General features: G+C 37.3%; 2 protein-coding genes across 3 annotated transcripts in view; one reads left to right on the plus strand and one right to left on the minus strand.

The window, feature by feature from the left end:
- The first annotated feature begins 1,372 nt into the window (after positions 1-1,372).
- si:ch1073-456m8.1 (uncharacterized) overlaps positions 1,373-20,817 on the plus strand; it is a 52,372-nt gene continuing 32,927 nt past the window's right edge. For both annotated transcript variants that reach the window (XM_057352280.1, XM_057352289.1), the window contains exon 1: positions 1,373-1,625. In XM_057352280.1, coding sequence (XP_057208263.1) covers positions 1,527-1,625 — 99 coding nt within the window. In that variant the 5' untranslated portion in view covers positions 1,373-1,526. The remainder of the gene's footprint in view (positions 1,626-20,817) is intronic.
- On the minus strand, positions 8,288-9,553 carry LOC130565516 (E3 SUMO-protein ligase ZBED1-like). Its single transcript, XM_057352300.1, has 2 exons — positions 9,479-9,553; positions 8,288-9,060 (listed from the first exon to the last, which is right to left on the minus strand). Exons 1-2 carry the CDS (start codon positions 9,549-9,551, stop codon positions 8,432-8,434), a joined length of 702 nt encoding a protein of 233 aa, XP_057208283.1. The 5' UTR covers positions 9,552-9,553; the 3' UTR covers positions 8,288-8,431.

Raw genomic sequence — 20,817 nt, forward strand, 5'->3', positions numbered from 1 at the left:
GAAAAAGCAGTGACGGAAAAATGTCTGGATCATGAAAGAGAAAAATATGGAATTAACGGTTCAGTGAAGACAGCTCCGGCAGGCAAAGGGTCTGAAAGACCATAGCATGGTTTCTCTCTTTCTTTTGAACAGGTATGTACATGCTTCCAGAAGAATTTAATGGATTTAGTTTGTCATTCGTTACGTGGATTTACGAAATACATTCATGTGTTTGGAGAAGGCGTGTATTTGGAAGGCGAATCGCATTGAGGGTGGGATTATAATTCCAGTGCTAGCAGGCTAAAATTGGCACCTTTCCAAATCAACCACCCCACCTTTAAATTCCCCCCAGGTTCAATTAAACCATCAAAATATGAGGTGTATATGGTACAAAATGAAGTTGTTTTCCTCACTTTTTGAAGTCGCTTTGGATAACAGTATATGCAATGTCTGCACGTAGGCCTATATGTTTTATATATTTATTATAAAAATATTTAACTACAAAAATGCAATGAAAAACAAAATGCTCAAGGTAAATAATGTGTTATCAGGTTTGCATCAACAGCCAGTAGGGCATTTCAGTAGTCCAGTCTTGATTGATGTGATATAATAAGAAGCAGGCTCAGAAAAAAAGGTCTGATCTGAGGAACTTTAAATGAGGAGGTCACCAGAAACAATATAACAGCCAAATTAAATAAATGCAAAAATTATGCGACAACATTTTAAACATATCACAGCTAAAGTGGACAAGAGATGAAGTTCACAGATCAAATGCTATGATATGGATGTTGGAGTCCTGTCAAGTATAAGTGTGCATGTGTGTATTGGTTAAGATTCAGTTGGTAAAATCTGACTTGCATGTTAGCTAGTATTATTTTTAAGGGTGCTTTTACATACATGCAAATAAGCAACTTGGTGGAAGTACTGGGAAAGGACTCCTTCCAACCAGTACAAGCACGTCTGTAAGATGTCTGCGAAAGATCTGGAAAACATCTGCTGTGTAAAAACAACTTATAAACATCTTAGAAAGAGCAGTTTTCATACATTCTAAATGATAAACTTCTTGGGTGTCTATATGACAACGGACAGCAGACGAATGGCAGATGAGCAAACTATCAAAAAATGCGTATTGCAGATATAAATATCAAATAGATGTCTGCCAGATGTTTTTTGCTATCAGGGTTGCAAACTTAATTTGAAAAGAAACGTGAGGACTTTCAATGGAGCCTGAACATTTTTGCAGGTCTTATATTGCATGATTAATCAGTCAGTTTAGAAATCAGCGCTAGCCGAGCAGATGCCATTGAAATAATGCGGAGTTGCGCAGACGTATAAGCCTATGACGTCACTATACCGCGAGAGCGATTCAAGAGCGTCATCGAACACGCTTTTTGATTCGCCCGGTCAGGAATCTGCGTGTCAAATGTTGCCTATTACGCCATACTCTGTTCTTGTACCGGAATATTGCGGAAACAGCTCGAAGAAACGGGATTCCCTGTGGCTTTCTGTTGAATATTTGTAGCTGAAAGTGTTCATCGTGTGGAGCAATGCATTCGGGAAACTCGGAGAAAGCGGCTTCGCTACGGAAACGGACGCTGTCTCGAGGAATGAGCGAAGACGAGTCTCTTCGACACATTATTAGAGAGGTAAAGAGAATAACGTTTGCGATAAATATGTTTACATGACGCGTGATTTGACAAAAGACGAATGTCACGATCTTCGTTTAGAGGGTTTATTATTAAATACAAAAATAATGATAATGGTAACAATATTATGTAACGTCTGTATTACGGTCTCATCCACCTGACATCTGTGCTTCGTATTAAGACAAAACGTTTTATGTTACTCGAATACACTAAACGAACATTCACTTGAATCCATTTTGTAGGTCGTTGTGTAACTTAATCGTGAAAAAAGGCGAGGTGTTAAAGACACACCCTTGGCCCTTATAATGACACATCTCCCCATGAATGTTATTGACGCTATTAAATACATTAAAAGTTTGACGGAAGTTTAATGAAATGTTGCCAGTATATCTCTTTCCACAGGCAATTAAACCGCCTGATTTTGATCTGTAGTCTTCTATGGGATTACTTTTGTGTCAATAAAAATGAACGCAAACTTAAATATACATATATATAAAATGAGAAAGAAAAAAAAACACTTTGATAGAGAACAATAAACTAAATTGCAAGAATGTTAAGAAAAATAGCAGTTTATTTGAAAATCATCAAATAAACTGCTATTTTTCTTAACAATTTTAACTAGATTTTTCATTTGCGCTTTTCGAGTTTTCATTTACGCTTCTCAAGTTTTCGTTCGCCTTTCTGGCACAAATCTCACTTGTAGGCGGGATTTAAGGCCGCTTTACGCTGATTGGCTAGTGAGTTGTTGATTGATAGCTCCCTGACAAGGAAGTCGATACTGAAGGCAGTACAGTGCAACGAATTTTAGAGAACGATCTGCATGCTGTTATCTTTATTGTTTGTACTTAAAACTACTTTCTGATTTAGTTAGTATATTAGTAACTGGTATTTGAAGTAGGTAAGTCATGCGTGGTGTGGATTCAAGCGTCTTTCTCATCATCGTCCTCCTCACCCTCAGGTAAATGAATGTAATTCAGGTAATAAAGAAAATAGCTAAAAGTTTTATTCCTGTACAGTAGCAACTCTGTCTTTACCTAGCTCGTTCATTGTGTGCTTTATGTTTTTGTCAGGTATTATTTTATGGACTATTAAGATTATGTTCTTAAAAAGGAACGAACAACTTGCATTATAACATCCAATAAAGACACGTTACATATTATTGGGTTGTGAGAAATTAACATGCTAAATGAAAACATTGCTGCACAGAGATTAAAGCTTTTAGAGATTTTATTATCTCGGTTACATAAAAATTACAAAAAAAAGAAGAGAGACTTCTTGAAATATAAACAAACATTTAAAGATAGAAACAATACATGAAATGCCACCACGATTATAATCTATAAATTATAAATATGATCTGGAAGCATAACACTTTATTGTATATCTCCTCAAAACTCACTAGGCATGTAGTTTTCCTGATGTCATTGTAATTATAAATTGTAGACTGCTGTCTTGACGGCCTCTAAACCCACGTAAAGTTGCATGTGAATATGGCTATCGATGCTATAATTACTCGACGTTAGCTTGTTGTTACGGCGTGATAGAGCCTGGAAGCATGTCCCACTTTTAAATGCGTGAAAGTTGGCAACCATGCTAATATACTAACAAAATAAAAGTTATTTGAGTACAAACACTAAAACAATACAATACAGAAAACCGCAAGCAGATTGCTCTCTAATCCTTCAGTATCAGTTCTTCAGTATTGACTTCCTGGTCAGGGAGCTGTCAATCCAAATCTCACTAACCAATGAGAGTAAAGTGGCCATAAATCCCGAAAGGCGAACGAAAACTTGAGAAGCATGAACGAAAACTCGGAATGCGCAAATGAAAAATCTAGCAGCGAATTCAAAACTATTATTTACAAAAACAAAATTTAGAAAATTGATAAGAGAAATAGCAGTTTATTTGAAAATCGTGTCACAATCCTGCGATTGAGTTTATTGTTTTCATTATCAAAGTGTTTTTTTTTTCTTTCTCATTGTATATTTTTGTTCGTTTTTTTAAAGTTTGCTTTCATTTTTATTGACACAAAAGTAATCCCATAGTCTTCAAGAATAAAAGTTATTACGATGACTGCTGCTCAGTTCTTTCCATATGAGCAAGTTTATTTAACTTCTAGTCCTTTATTCTGATTGGTTCCCAGATAGCACAGGTACGTCTGTAAAATGCTAAATATCTGGAGATCTGGAAAACATCTGCTGTGTAAAAACAACTACTAAACATCTCAGAAAATCTCAGTTTTATATCCATTCTAAATCATAAACATCTTACAGACAGACATCTTCTAGATGTCTAAATGACACCTGACAGCAAACGTATTGCAGATGAGCAATTAAAAAAATACATCTTTCAGATGTAAATGAGGACATCAAATAGATGTCTGCCAGATATATGTGTGATATCAGTGTTAATTGCGTTAAAAGCGTGTTGTATACAGAAACATTAGCTGTTTCTCAATATGCGTTCTTCAGCAATCTTGCGTCCACGTGTTTTCGCTCTACGTCATCATCAACTGTCAAAGTCCGGTTCGAATACTCAAGAGCACAAGTAGAGAATGCTTGAAAGTACTCCGATGTGTTCTTGATACCGAACCTCTTCAAGTCTCAGAAGTCATCGCGGCACGCCCATTCGAGTTCGTTCTGTCAAGGTTGCCTCGCAGGACCGGTCTCCACGAAAACCATCCACAAGAAGTCTGTTCTTTGTGTTCTTGGAATTGAGAAACGGCCATACTTCAGCAGTACTGCGCCACTGCATGTGTGTGTTGCTTGGCAACCATTTGGTTGTATTGTTTTTGAAGAACTGCATTAGCTGTGTCCCAGGACCGATTGCATCACAGCAGCGCAACTGAAGGCTGGTAAGGCTTGTCCCAATTTGAAGACTCTCCCCAGATTCATTGTGCGATATGCAAAAGAAACATCCCCTCCCTAAATTGCTTCGCCTTCAAACCGTGTCTTTATCATTGCTGAGAACACGCAAAGTAATAACGCAAATAAAAAACAAGCAAGATTTTTGTAGGATGAACAGTGTTTCCCCTAGGTTTATGGCTTTGGGGGGGGGGGGCTGCGATCTCTATATTTTTTGCGGCGGAGGTCCGGATAATACTTTTTTTATAAATAAGGTTAAATCAATCAATTTAATGTTTTATCAGGCCATTTACTTTATATTCTATATAGCCACAGTCTGTATGAAACATAGAAGGTCTGGTAACAGAGAAAATGTGTTGTAGGCTCTGGTGCTGAAGTGAAGTCCCAGTGGTCTATTTTAATATTTAAAAAACTTCTGACAACAAACTGTAACAACTGAAATAAATATATCATGAGCAGGAGTACTTACAAAGTTACTAACAGCCTTTCCATGCCATTCATACTAGAACAGATTCTAAATATTCTTTCCAATTAAAACATGATTCACAATGAAATGCTCTTAACATGCTGATTATTTACGCTATTAATATCATAAATAGAGATGCACCGATTGCAATTTTCGTTGCCGATTCTGATTTCCGATTTTATTACAGATGAAACCTGCCGATTCCGATTTTTGCCAATTCTGATTTTCTATCCACAAACTATAATTGACAGTATACTGTATATAAAACCATATAAACTTTTCTTCAATACACATTTTTTTTATTTTCATTGAATAAATGATTGAACATTACAATTTCCCCAAATTTCCCTAAATGCAGTTCTCCAAGCTGCATTAAATTACAGAATCTTCTCTTTCCCAAACAACTCTTAAATTGAAGAACTCTGTGACTAAAAAGAAGTACAAATAATAAAGTATAACTAAACATCACTTAATTTACCTTTTTCATTTTTGTACTCATCTCATAAAAGTCTAAGATATAGTGTTGTCACGATACTGGAATTTCTAACTTCGATACAATACCTAAAAAAATATCGATATTCGATACCATTTTCGATACCACGGGAAAAAACTTCCATAACAATAAGTCACTAAATATTTACATTTTATTTGAACAAGATTAGACAATGAGGTATATTTTTACATTATTTATTAATTGTTAATCTAATGTTCATTTTACTAATACATTTATTATTTAAAATCAAAGTTGTATTTATCAGTATTAATGGACCAGAGCTTACATAAATAGTTGTATTTTTAACTAACATTTAAAAGAGATTAAAAAAACTTGAACAAATGTATTGCTCATTCTTTGTTCGTTAATGTTAGTTAATAGCCTACATTTATATGATTACAAATTTTTAATTTGGCTTTTATTCACATTTAAACATTGATCAGCGCACATATAGACAGAAACGCAAACTTTTAATGCAAGAACTGTTGCAGAGACTCCTCACTGACCATCTGTCTAACATTAACAACGTTTAACCGGAGCAAATGTGACGAGTGGATGAAATCATTGAACAGCGCACATACATAGAGCGCTATGGTAAACACGGAAGCGCAAACGTGTATCACATGCGAGAACTGTTGCAGAGACTTTACCCACACCAGCATCATTTCAAACATCAACTTAACCAGAGCGAACGAGACTAGTGGATGAAATCATTGATGAGCGCACATAAAGACAGAAACGCGTGCATTAAACATGAGAACTGTTGCGGAGACTCTGTAAAAACATAAACAACATATAACCAGGGCGAATAAAACGAGTGGATGAAATTAATGATCAGCGCACATACATAGAGCGCGATGGTAAACATGGGAAACGTAAACGAGTGTTCACCAAGCGCCAGATGTGTTACTGAGACTCTGCACCGGCCATCTTTTCTAACATTAACACTTTTTAACTGCCGCAAACGAGTCAAGTCTGTGAGAGGATGTGGGGCTCTGTTGACAGCGTTCACGTGCAGTGTGTGTTAACTCACTGTCGGAAAAAAGAGAGTGAGCGGGAACGCGCAGCTGATACCGATACGTGGGACATGCGTATTGGAACCGTTTCAGATTTTTCAGTATCGATATGTATCGAAATATCGATATTTTTGACAACACTACTAAGATAACAATAAAATACTTCAACTTTATTCTCGTCTGTTTCCGTTTATGAAACTAACATTTCTTTATTTCATTTTTTCTGAAATGTAAAATAAATTGTCTTTATCTTGTGCCTGTAGTATTAAAAGAAGTGGGTTGATTTTTGCTGCAACTTCAATAAAAAAGTTAAAAATCTTATGAGTGAATTCAACTCTAAAGATGTATATGTATTTGCAGTTTTTTGTGTTAGTAAAGAACTCAATCAGATATATATCACATATATTGGTTGATTTATTCATTTTTTTATATTTTGGATATTTAAAAACAAGTAGAAGTCGTGTTGAATGTCATTTTACCTAGGTGAAATGACCACAGTTTTAACGTAAGACAAGGAATCAGGTTGAATGGAATTTACGTTTGTTTTACACAGAGTGAACGATTTCAACATGAGTTTAGCATGTGTCAGAGTTTAGCATGATGCTAATAGCATCACTGTTAACATACATACCGCATGTATGCGGAGCAGCGAGAGATGAACTACAGTGCCCCTTTTTGGCTGTACAGTACATGATGCATGTGCACGCGCGTGCAGTCAGCGGATATGAGAGATGCGCGTCAGTCAGCAGAGACTCGCGGTCCAGTGGACACACATGCGAGTATAAACGAGCCGTGAAAAACAGGCTGTGCGCGCGCACGTTTACATGTTTACTTGCGGTTTTGAGTGTACCTACGGCTAGGGCTGCACGATTTGCAGAAAAAATCTAATTGCAGTTTTTCTCAACAAAATTGCGATTTGCGATTTAAAATGAGATTTACTATTATTAAAAAAACGAGCTACAGATTTGTTGTGGAGGTTTTAACAGCATCAAAGAAAGACCAAGAATAGTTACAAACTACTCTAACACTGTGCCACTGTTTATTTAAAACACCTTAACACTGTTTCAATTTAGAAAAATGTTGTCATAATGCAGACATCTTGACAAATCAGGAAAATAACTACAGTATTTTTAATGAAGTATTTTTAAACAATTCAGTAAAACACTGACCATAACCTACATTAAGGTCGATGCTAGCAAAAGTTTTTGTAAACATCATGACAAATTAAGAAAATAACAAAAATAACTTTTGAACAAAGTTAAATTAACAAATACAAAATTAAATCTTAAACTTTTAAGAGCCTAAACACAGTTTAAATAATTCTACATAAGTAAAACACTTACCATAACCAACATTAAGATTGAAACAATGAAGTTTTTCTCATTTAAAGTGCAAACTACATTACCAATTTTAAGGTCAAAAAGCAGAAGAAAACCTTCACATTTCATTGTGTTACATTTTCACATTGTTCAGGGTAATGTTTAAAGATTTTTTGACAAAAACAGCAGCATATCCACTCTCTCTGGTTTGAGGCGTGCTCGTTGACATGTTTGTTACTATATTGCCTGCTGCACTGAAGAGTCTTTCTGACGGTGTGCTAGTGGCGGGAACACACAGGTATCGACAAGCCAACCTGCTCAACCTGGGAAAGTTAACCTGGTGCTGTTTCCACCAGCCCAGGGGATTCTCTTCTCCATCAATTGCTGGTGCAGTTAAGTAGCTGTTCAGCACTGCTTCCACCACATGATGAAAATGAGGAGGTTCAACTTCTTCTGAAGACACAGAGGAAATCTTGAAATAGCTTCCAAGTGTATTTACTTTCACAGATGAGGATGCTGCTAAGTCATGTGACTCTGTGAGACGTGATCTTTTCTCCTGTAACATTCAAAAACAGGATGAGCAAGTTACTTAGGTTTTAACATTTTCAAAACAGAAATTATTGCTCAACAAATTTATTCATAAAAGTGTCATTTTCTTACCTTTCTTGCAGCAGCTTCCATTTCTGTCATCATTCTTTCTTTTATGGCTGGTATGTTATCTTGACTGATATAGTTCATTTTAAAGAGAGGATCTAAGAATGATGTAACATCCAGAAGTTCTTGAGTGGCTGAGTCATCATATTTTTCCTTGAGGTATTGAAGGACTCTGTCTTTGATTGCCCTTGTGAGATCAGTGTCATCCTGATCTTCAGCGAGAGTCTTTGTCCTCAAAAGGTGAAGGACAGGCTTAAGATAGGAGACACTAACATATTCCTCTCCAGAAAGCACATCTGTAAACTCCTGAAGTGGATGCAGAGCTTTGTGGATGGATTCTAACACCTCTATGTCTTGCCATGTCAGTGTAAGATGCCTTGTTTTCTTGTCTGCAGACAGCACATGATTCAAAGCTTTACACTGCTCCAGAACCCCTGCAATCATTTTTTCTTTTGTCCCCCATCTCGTTGGGCACTCCGTAATCAATGAGTGCTCAGGTAGATTCAACTCTTTTTGGGCTGCAGCCAATGCCATTCTTTTTTTCCAGCTGTAGGAGAATTGACTGACCAGCTTCTTGCAAACGCCTACTGCTCGCTGAACCCTGTCATCTTTCAGTGCATTTTCTGAAAATAAAGCATTATAAAATATTAGCATGCAATTAAAATGCAATTATCTTAACATTAGTTCATATCTAAGATAGAAATGAACCTACAATGAAACAATGAACAATAGTATTGATTTTTAAGTTAATGTTAACTTATACACATAATTCACATTTGTTCATAATACATTTATTTGAAAATTGAAACTAACATAAAATGTTAAACATGCAGTAAATATATATGCAGTAAATGTTAATTTTAACAAAGCTCAACCTATGCTGCAGAATGTCTTATCATTTTTATTAAATACCCAACATTAAGTATTTTTTGTTTCACAAATGTTTCCAATATATTATATTGCTTTTAAAAAATAAATGACACTGTGCGATTATGCATTGTATATGGATAATTTATGATTATAGAATGTATGAACACTTACCGATAGCAAGATGGAGTCTGTGACCAAAGCACTGAAGTCTTGTCCATCCATTTATTTCCAAAGCCCTTATCATGTTAGCCGCGTAGTCAGTAGTGATGCACGATTGGCCTTCTTCTTTCAGACCCCAGGCAGCCAAAGCATCTTTTAAAGCAGAAGCAATGTTCTCTCCCGTATGATCAATGGGGAAGTACGACGTTTGTAAACAAAGACTCTTTAATTCAAAATCCTCACTTATGAAATGCACAGTGAGACTTTGATATGGTTCAGTGGTCCTACTGGACCACATGTCAGTCGTCGTCGCGTAATATCCCACCTCTTTCAGCTCAGCTTCAACCTTCTTCCGAGTCGTATCATACAGTTTTTGTATGGATTGAGTAAAAAACACACGAGAGGGAATGCAATATCTTTTATCGAGCGTTAGGATAAGATTACTGAATCCGTCTTTTGTGATAGCGTTAATAGGTACCATATCTTTAGCCAGGTATCTTGTTATAGCGTCAGATATTTCGTTGTACCTTCGTGAAGACTTGTCATAAGATGTACCACTTTCTAACGCTTGAGTAATTGAAGTTTGCTTCGATCGCGGTGGTTGCAACAAAGTTTGTTCATCATTGGACTTTGTGCACATGCATTCATCATACAGTTGTCTGTGGTACTTTCGCAGGTGTTGATATAGGTTGGTCATGTTGCCTCGCGAGGTCGACACAGACGTTCGGCATGTTTTACACAGTACTTGCCTCTGAAGTGTATCGGAACGTCGAAATCCAAAATGATTCCAGACGTATGCGGTGCTTTTTTTTTTAGGTACCAAGTCGTCTACAGGCTCTTCTGCAGACACACTTTGTTGTGAAGTTGAACTGCTGCTCCCGATGGCGCTCATCTTTTCCAAATGACGTTCGTTGCATATCAGCGGCGCAGTGTTAAAATGCCCCCTACTGGTTAAACTCTGTGTCAAGCGTAAAATGCGCAGTACCAAACTTTCAACGACTACGTGTATGCGTGTTATTACTATATTTGTATTTGATGGTCTTAATCGAAATAATCGCATGCCTTGCGATTAGAAAATCGCATCCTTTCAAATCGCGATTTCGATTTACAAACGATAATTCCGTCAGCCTAACCGTTACCGGCTTGTGAAGGGTGGGGGGGGGTCTTGCCCCCGGCAACAGGAAGATCCGCTTGGAATCGCGAGGCGTGAGACTGACGCGGTCACCGGTCGGGCCGATCATACGAAAAACCGCCGATTTGGTCTCTGGCTGGTCAATCGGTGCACCTCTAATCATAAATGCTGTATGTAGATACAAGACGTTATGTTTTATAATCTGTCACAAACCTATATAGCAAACAGTAAACTGACTGACAGCTAAAAATACTTATTACTGCTGCATTTTAGTTTACTTAGCGTTACAGAAAAAGTGTCCATTTATTACCTGCTCTTGGTGTCTGCAGGTCTTTATATGCGACGTGTCTTTGGCGGAGAAGCAGCGCTCACGGAGCGGAAAGGGTTCAAATGAAGCGCATTTGGCGCTAAATAAAGATATTAGAGGATATAGCAGGCAAAATATAATCAACATAAATGTATGTACACGCTGCTCAATTGAAACCACAGAAAGATTTTTTTTTAATGGTTCATTATGTCTTGTGCTCCGGATGGAAGGAAGGATAAGCTGGGTGAAAACCTGTCATCCGGTGGTAGCTGGACTGTTGCTAATCAGAGGCAGGGCATGCGTATTTTCACCACCCTGGGAGCGTTTAAAACTGCAATTGACCCTTCCTAGCCACGCCCGAAATCCGCCACAGGCCAATCGTGGTTTAGCAACCGTAACTAGGCGGGGAGCTGAAACATCCGAATCGTGTGCATATGGATTGTGTAAATCTGATAGCCAGAATCCTAAAAGTTTGGAAGGGTTAGGGCTGTCACGATTATGAAATTTGATTGACGATTAATTGTCTAATAAATCATTGCGATTATGGCGATTAATTGTCTGTTTTAGGGCTTTGGCGATTATGACGATTAATTGTCTGTTTTTGAGCTTTGACATTTAATTCTCATTCATTTTTGATTCAGCGATTGAAACGACCATATTGTTCTGAATACAAGACTATGTTTTTTTCTTGGAAATACATCGGAAAAAATTGGGTCATCATATATTTAAGGTTTAGGCTTTTACCTGTCAATAATACAACCGCCAAATACTTGTAAATTGAAGTAAATTGATCAGGTGTGAATTGAAGCCACCATTAAAATACTATCAGTCATAGAAAAGCTTCTAGTCTGTTTTTTTCTCACTTGCAAGACTACAGTAAAATTTTACTTGTGTGTTAATGAAATTTTGGTAGACTGGTTTTCACACTGAGATTTGCTTAAATAATATTAAATTGTACTGCAGGTAATTTGTATATGTTTTAGTTTTTTTTAAGTGATTGTGTTGTGGTGGTACATTTACAAGTATTACCATGCTTTAGTAACAATATATACACTAAAATATGCAATATGCAGATTGCACTACAGCTCCCCCTAGTGTCTTCTATAGAGATGTGCGATAATTGCGATGATCCGAAATCATCGCGATGAGGTCAAACAATCGCGATGAGACGATTATTTAATAATCGTGACAGCCCTAGAAGGGGTGGTGGAATTTTTTCCATTCCCGAAACCTAAAACCCAAGGGGAGAAATGTCGGATGTGGATCAAGCAGTGTGGAAGGCCTCATTCACAACTAAATGTGGGACATTCTAAAATGCTTAACGTGAAAAACGCTTAATGTAGCTTAACGTACCTAAACAGCGATCAAGGAAAACCAAATTTCTGTCAAACCTTCCTTGTATTAAACACTTGCTGCTGTCAAAAGAACGAGCTCTTGTTCCGCGGATAAAGTGAATATCACGTTAAGCGTTTTCTCCCCCATAGAAGTCCATTATAAGGAAACAGCTTAACGTGGCGTAACGTACCTAAACAACGCACTGTATCATCTCATTTATATTTCTGTCCCTTTTTATCAGAGCTTTTAGAAACATTTGTGCTGTTTTGTTCTAGTTTGCTCCACAGGCTATTCAGCTCGATGTAACAACACTGAAGCCAGGAGTTAGCAACTTTATTGCCTTTCAGCCTCATTTTTTAATATTGGTTTCAGACAGGGCATAAAGAGGCCCCTACTAGGGCTGTCACGATTATTAAATAATCGTCTCATCGCGATTGTTTGACGTCATCGCGATGATTTCGGATCATCGCAATTATCGCACATCTCTATAGAAGACACTAGGGGGCGCTGTAGTGCATCTGCATATTGCATATTTTAGTGTATATATTGTTACTAAAGCATGGTAATACTTGTAAAATGTACCACCACAACACAATCACTTAAAAAAAAACTAAAACATATACAAATTACCTGCAGTACAATTTAATATTATTTAAGCAAATCTCAGTGTGAAAACCAGTCTACCAAAATTTCATTAACACACTAGTAAAATTTTATTGTAGTCTTGCAAGTGAGAAAAAAACAGACTAGAAGCTTTTCTATGACTGATAGTATTTTAATGGTGGCTTCATTTCACTCCTGATCAATTTACTTCATTTACAAGTATTTGGTGGTTGTATTATTGACAGGTAAAAGCCTAAACCTTAAATATATGATGACCCAATTTTTTCCGATGTATTTCCAAGAAAAAAAACATAGTCTTTATATTCAGAACAATATGGTCATTTCAATCGCTGAATCAAAAATGAATGAGAATTAAATGTCAGAGCTCAAAAACAGACAATTAATCGTCATAATCGCCAAAGCCCTAAAACAGACAATTAATCGCCATAATCGCAATGATTTATTAGACAATTAATTGTCAGTCAAATTTCATAATCGTGACAGCCCTAGCCCCTACTGCACTTTTTAACACAATGCACGGTGGCTTTTGAAGTATTAATTACAACTAAAATGACAGAAATTTGTCTAAGCCATGTTAAGCTGTTTTCTCTTATAATGGACTTCTATGGTGAGAACGCTTAACGTGATATTCACTTTATCCGCGGACCAAGAGCTCGTTCCTTTGACAGCAGCATGTGTTTATTAGAAGTAAAAATTGACAGAAACTTGGTTTTCCTTTATCGCTGTTTAGGTAAGTTAAGCGTTTTAGAATGTCCCACTAAAGGTCGACAGGATTAACAAAAACACCTATGTTTGCTCTAAGGTAAGAGCACGCTGATGTTAGCTAGCTAGCTGACTTAGCACATCATTGCTTGGAAATAATGACGGGTCTTTGTTCATAATGCATATATTTGAACGTAAAATAAGATGATTAAAGGCAAGACGGAAATTTGTTTGTGTTGTTGATGATGTATGGCTCAGCTCAGCATCTCTGGCTCTTGCCAGGTCCCAGGCGTAGATTAGACCCACAATGTGTGAGCAGTAGGGATGTAACGATTCACCGTGAGCCGGTTGAAAATCGGTTATAATGAGTGACGATTCAAATGGGTTGAGGTGTTAACTGAATCGCAATACATTTTTTGAACAGCAGGAGCCGCTATTTTCACTGCAAATCTAAACGTGGACATGCTGATATTTCTTAAATGCAAAAAAATCCAAGAAAAGCACAGACAGTATTAGTTTGTTTATATTAAAGACACTTTTTCTATTAATAATTTGTTATAAAATTGCAGTTTAGTTTTGTTATTTGAAATAAAACATTATTTTATTATACAAAGAAACGTGAAGCATTTAAGAAATAAAGCAAGGGAAGTTGTTCATTTCTAATTTGTTTCAACTCATCTTGTAAAAATAAATCGTGAGTAAATCGTGAATAAATCGCATCGTGAGATCAGAATCGTGACTCGCATCGCATCGTGAGCTGAGTGAATCGTTACATCCCTAGTGAGCAGTAGCCTGGCGCGCTACTAAAATATAAGTGGGAGAATGTTATCATTCATAGGCTTTAGCATCAATTTTGATTAAATTATTTTCTAATCGGTTGCATATTATGTCGTGGATATATCCCTCGAATGCACACTGCAGCCCCTTTTGTCTTGCTCTCTCAGATATTTCACATGTTCGCCAAAAATGACTAATTATCTCCTTGGGAATGTCTGACACCGGTGCATACACACTGTAATACACTTGCCAGGCGTGAAAGCTTGACAGGCGTAGCAACAGTAACTAAGGAGGGCGGGGCTTAGCGAAGGGGTTGACGCGACATATTTTCCCACACGCGTTGTCTGTCCACTGGTGAAAGTGTGCTTACCTGTGTACAATTCTCCTCTGCAACCCGAAGCGGGCGCGCACACACAGAACACGTATTCAAGTACTTATCCTAGCACCTTCGCTAACACAAAAAGAAAACAAAACACTTAACTTCATAATCAAACAGGTACTGTTCAACGAAGAATTTGTATCCTTTCTCTAGCTTTGATCTTGTCGTTAGCGAAAATTTGTCTGCAAGACGTTGTACATCATCTAGCCGTATTTGTGGCAGATGTGCAAGGGACTTGGTAAACTCCATTCTGAGGCGCTAGCGGAAGTAACTTCTTGAGTTTTACTGGCGGTTGACAAACCAGCTTATAGGTGCATTACCGCCACCTTATGAACTGGAGTGCTAGCGGAAGTAACGATACACTGCTTCGCGGCAGAACAGAAGATGCGTGACGTCATGTGAAAAGGGCGTATTGTAAAGGCGCGACCACGTAGAAACAGAAATTACATGCCGCCATGTAAATAAGATAAATACCATAATGCTATTTAGATTGTTTAATACGAGAACAAGGTATAGACATGTTATATAGGAAAGGTAACCTTAAATTACTTCTCTTGTGATCTAACGCTACATAAAACATTTAATTAACTTGACCTTCAAGGGGGGCGTGGTGCCCCTCCTAAGGTAATGGTAGGGGAAATACTGGTGAACATCCCTATTAAGCTCACCTACCCTTTAATAGGGGTGTCGGGAAAAATCGATTCAACTATCGCAATTCTTTTTAAAACGATTTAAAAATTGATTGGTTTATCTCAGAATCGATTTATTTTTTATTTTACTTTTCCTAAGAGGTGGTGGAGTTACCACTTTTATTCCAACAGAGGGCGTAAAGCATATGTTTGTATCTGTATTAGATGACGTCGTATCCATTTTAAGATGGCGCGAGGATGCCAAAATCATGGCCGAGTCAGCGGATCAAAGCTCGAAAATTAATTCGGCACCTTCACGTTTCAAATCCCAAGTGTGGAAACACTTTGGATTTTACACTTTACCGGGAAAACCAGCGCTAGATATGACTAAAACGGTATGCAAACTCTGCCATACACTGAGTTCAGGGTTTTGGTCCTTGAAGGTTTTATGGTTCAAGGTACTTTAAAATATACACTGTGTATGTGTATGCTCCTGAAATAAAAGTTCAGAAAGATGTGATGCATTGTTTTTGTTAATATGACTCATAATATACAGTCTCTACAATGGTATGATCAAGTATTTTCCTAGTCTTTAATAAGCAAACAAAAATCACAATAAATGGTAATATCGACTCGCAATAGTTATATAATCGCAATAGTTAATAAATAATATATACTAATATATAATTGCATTATATATTGAATCGGCACACAAGTATCGGGATAGTATTGAATCGGCAAATTAGTGTATCGTTACACCCCTACCTTTTAAGCACACTACCATCTTTAAGCTTAAATTATAAAAAGAAAAAAATATGTATTATCCTACTTGATGTTTTAAACAATCGATGTTTTTGTTATTCCATACCTTCTGTAATTTTAAATCAATCAGATGATTACACAGCGAGATATGGGTGTTTATGTGTCTGGTGCCGGTTCTGAAAGCTCTCTGAAAACTTTAACCAATGTGCAATTTTTACATGTTTAGACCTCTATTTAAGTATTAAGAGATTAATATTTTGGTGGATTATCTCCGCAGGAACGAACATAATTTTAGTTCAGGAAATCCATATATGGTGAAACAACAGTAGGTCCTTCTCCAGAGCAGGGTCTAACTGTATAAAAAAAGAACATATAAAATATGGACATAGTCGTAGTGTCCGTAACGTCACCCGTACGTTTCTGATGAGCTGTTTTGAATCTAAAAGTGGGCTGAGCCGGCTGTCGCCATCTTAGCAGCGCGTCACTCCCGGATAATCGAAAATGTGCAAAGAGGCTTGAGCTGAGGCGCCTGGTTGCTGAAACCACTTGTCACTCAAGTGGCCACACATCTAATTTGTAGGACTGTGTAAAAATATCGATACATGTATCCAGTGTAGGGGATAACGCGTTACAAGTAACGTGCGTTACGTATTCAGATTTCTTTTTTAAGTAACGAGTAATGTAACGCAGTTACTTTATAAATTTACATATCAATACTCAAGTTACTTTTCAGTCTAATCATTGATTTATATGAACATTTTTTAAACTGCAGAAGTGAAATTCTGAATTAAAGTAGTGTAGACATGATCGCTCATGCTTGCGCAGAAACAGTCGCTAGTCAGACATAAGCAGTGTTGCCATGTCTGCAGTGCTGCAGTGTTCCGGCTTCGTTTTTGTTACGCAAATCTGGCAACCCTTGACACAGCGATGGGAGGCCAGAGCTCAGATGCGGAGCTATAGTGTGGCCGCACTCGCCACCATGGACAAAATGCCTGCAAATGCCGGTCATGCTCAATAGACCACTTTCAGATTGAAAAATCTGAAAGTGAAAATTAGCATGAGTCGCAACAGCAGTCAATGGTCTCATGCCTCGTGAATGTAAACATAAGATGTGTTCGACTGTTTGTGGCGCTGCACGCACAGACAGATCTAGATTTAAATGGGCATGGTTACTGTTAGAAGAAGGGTTGGGGAGTGGGCGGAGCACGGGAGAAAGAGAGGAAACAACTGTCATGTGTTAGTCTCCTCACCAAATACCAGCATATATACAACATAATATGTTAAATGTCATTTTCCCCTCAAAATAATATGATATAATATTAGTAATATATTAGATTAATCATAATTTCGTATAACACTATAGAGTTGTTTTGGCTCAACGAAGTGCTCAGCAATGCAAAGAGGATCTATTATATCGCTTATATATTACTTTTTAAATCTAAAAAAAAAACACCCCTATTTGCCGGCCAAAAATCCTCCTTTTCCCAAACAGTGTTATACGACTGGAAACTACTCTGCCGTCCCAAAAGCTCACCGGCGCCATCTTGTGCAACTAGCCGCGCTGTCAAAACACAATAAATATGGAGAGTGACATCGAAGTTTGCAGTGTCTAGCAGTTAGAAGCGTTAGTTTTGCCTTTTTATATTGGACCTAAGTTGGATAATAAAACAAGCAGATTGACCAAGAGACATTTGCAAGCAGGACTTCAAAGCACGTTTCTTAGAAGTGTTTTAGAGACACACACACACAATATCAGTGTATTACAAAGAACAGCTTTCACAGTCGATGTTAAAGTCATGGAAGCTGTTATTTAACCGTTGGTTATAGGGATGTAACGATTCACTCAGCTCACGATGCGATGCGATTCACGATTCTGATCTCACGATGCGATTTATTCACGATTTATTTTTAAAAAATGAGTTGAAACAAATTAGAAATGAACAACTTCCCTTGCATTATTTCTTAAATGCTTTACGTTTCTTTGCATAATAAAATAATGTTTTATTTCAAATAACAAAAGTAAACTGCGATTTTATAACAAATTAATAATAGAAAAAGTCTCTTTAATATAAACAAACTAATACTGTCTGTGCTTTTCTTGGATTTTTTTGCATTTAAGAAATATCAGCATCCACGTTTAGGTTTGCAGTGAAAATAGCGGCCCCTGCTGTTCAAAGAATGTATTGCGATTCAGTTCAAGCCTCAACCGAATTGAATCGTCACTCATTATAACCGATTTTCAACCGGCTCACGGTGAATCGTTACATCCCTAGTTGTTATCTTAGAATGTGTGTAGCTGAATTCTTATTACCAGCTGTAGGACTGTGATGAAAGTGAAAGTAGTTTAGCGCGTAGCTCAGTCAAATGTTTACAATCTCTGATAACCAAACACTACTCCAGCGGCTCTTCCTCTTCTCTAAGGAAGCCTCGCCCCTTTTATGGGTTTCCTTTGGGCGGAGGTTATTAAAAGCACTCGAATGTGACATCATGTACCCGGAAGTAGAGGGCTGTAGTCCGATTCCAGCCGTTCCTGTAGTCCTTGAAAAGCGAATTCTGTTAAAGACAATTCTCGCTTGGCACTGAACTTTGAGCTTTATCATTTTGCAGTATTATTTATGCTCTAACAGCAGTCTTGTTAAAGTACTTGAAAGTTCTTACAAAAATGACTTTGGTAGAAGTTAAAGTCACCCTTTAAAATATTACTTGAGTAAAAGTCTTAAAGTACCTGACATTTAGTATACTTAAGTATCAAAAGTAATTGTCTGATATAAAATGTACTTAAGTACTAAAAGTAAAAGTAAAAGTAAAGGTATTTTAAAAAAAGTGAACGGTTAGAATTTTGAGGTAATTAAATCAAAGCAAATCTCAAGTTCAACAAAATGCACGGTGCTTTTGAAGATGTGAGTAATCCTGAAGGCTCCTCTGTAACCTGCCATTAATTAGCCTAATGTGGTCTAAAAAAATCCCTCCACCGGTGTAACACTAATTTACCTAGGAAATATTCGGCCGCCACTTAGGCTATACCAGAAACCGTTATTAACCATTTCAGTATTATGTGTTGAATTAATTCGGAGGGAAAATCATTGGTGTTGTTAAATATTTTGTGACGGGGAGTTTTTTAATGCCAATATTTCAGTGACTCTCGGTAGGCATACCAGGTTTCCATCCAAAGTTGCGAATTTAGCTTATGCGCAAAATTGGAATATCGCATAAAACATTTGCGAATAAGCACCGTTTTCATCCAACTAGTCAACCTACTGGCACTAAATATCAGTAAGAAAAGTAAGAGAAGCCACTGAATATAATAGTTTTCATATATAATAATACTTGCGCAAGCAGACGATTAGGAAACTCAATAAATGCGGGGCTTTTGTGGATGCCTGCTGTTCGGGAAACAGTCGTGACAGTTCTAAGAGGCAATTACAGAAATACTTGACGACTTTGCTCAGGCGTTTAAGAATGACCATCACAACATTTCTGATGCTGTGTCACAAGATCATTACTCTGGTTAGTCAGGTTACACCAGCCATCTCATAGTGCAGTTACGTGACTTTTTGGAGGAATTTATTCAGCAAATGCGTTTCCATCTCCCATTATTCGCATTAACCCTTTTTCGCAAAAATGAAAAACCACCTCAAGCGAGCGTAAAAACTTTTGCGAATTAAGTGCTAATTAATTTGGTGTTTCCATCACTCATTTCTGATGCGAAACTTCAAAATGCGAATAAAACCAGAGTGATGGAAACCCGCACTTAATCCGGTAGGAAGAATTTTTCACTCCAATGTACGAAAATATTTCTTGCAATTACGGCCACGGGTGTGTAACGTTATCTTCGTCACCACCACGGAGTTCACCAAGTTCGTCAAGTCGAGATGCTCGTCATCTGCTACCGGAGTGGTAACATTAGCAGCAGAGCCTGCAGCAGGTGCTTACATGATGGCATCAATAATGTGACATGCCCAGACAAGCAGAACTTCTTCTTCTTCGTGCTTGGCGGTTGACATGACAACAAACAGGCATTACGTCACCAACTCAAATTTCTTCTGAAAATTCTTTAATTTGTAGTAACGAGTAACGAAGATGGTTAGGAGAAATGTATAGGAGTAAAAGTACACATTTTATTTAGGAAATGTAGTGGAGTAAAAGTGAAGTATAAATAACGAAGTAAAGTACAGATATGTGAAAATTCTACTTAAGTACAGTAACGAAGTATTTGTACTTCGTTACATTACAACACTGTCTAACAGCAACATTACACACTAACTAAAGGTTGAAAATTGGCGTCACGGGAAATGGCCGCTTTAAAGAAATAAAAGAAACACACAAAGTAAACAAAATTTTGACTATACAAAATTCTTCAAAGACAAGAGGAGTTGTGAGAGCATGCCACTGTTGACAGAGCTGATTCTCAGTATCAGTTTCTATGCATTCAGGTCAACGTGAAAGTGTAAATGTGCGTTCACACCAAACACGAAGCATCGCGTTCCTCGCTCTACATATTGCGCTCATGATTAGTTCATTATATTCTTGAGTGACACGATAATGACACACAATGGGGAGTGTCTTTGTATGTAATTTACTCGCTCAAAGGAAATCGCTTAATTTGTGTTTGTTGTGAACCCAGCATAAGAGCCAAACAGGAATGATTTAGAAAAAACAACATTCTGAAAGTAAAACCAATGATGTTGTTCCTCTGTATCTTTG

The sequence above is a fragment of the Triplophysa rosa genome, linkage group LG2 (genome assembly GCF_024868665.1).
Source record: "Triplophysa rosa linkage group LG2, Trosa_1v2, whole genome shotgun sequence".
NCBI lineage: Eukaryota > Metazoa > Chordata > Actinopteri > Cypriniformes > Nemacheilidae > Triplophysa > Triplophysa rosa.

Bases quoted from the DNA above. Each gene is read 5' to 3' on its own strand.
- LOC130565516 (XM_057352300.1), bottom strand. From the start codon at position 9,551: ATGATAAGGGCTTTGGAAATAAATGGATGGACAAGACTTCAGTGCTTT. The intron at 9,061-9,478 runs GTAAGTGTTCAT...CTTTATTTTCAG, and splicing joins CAGACTCCATCTTGCTATCG to AAAATGCACTGAAAGATGAC.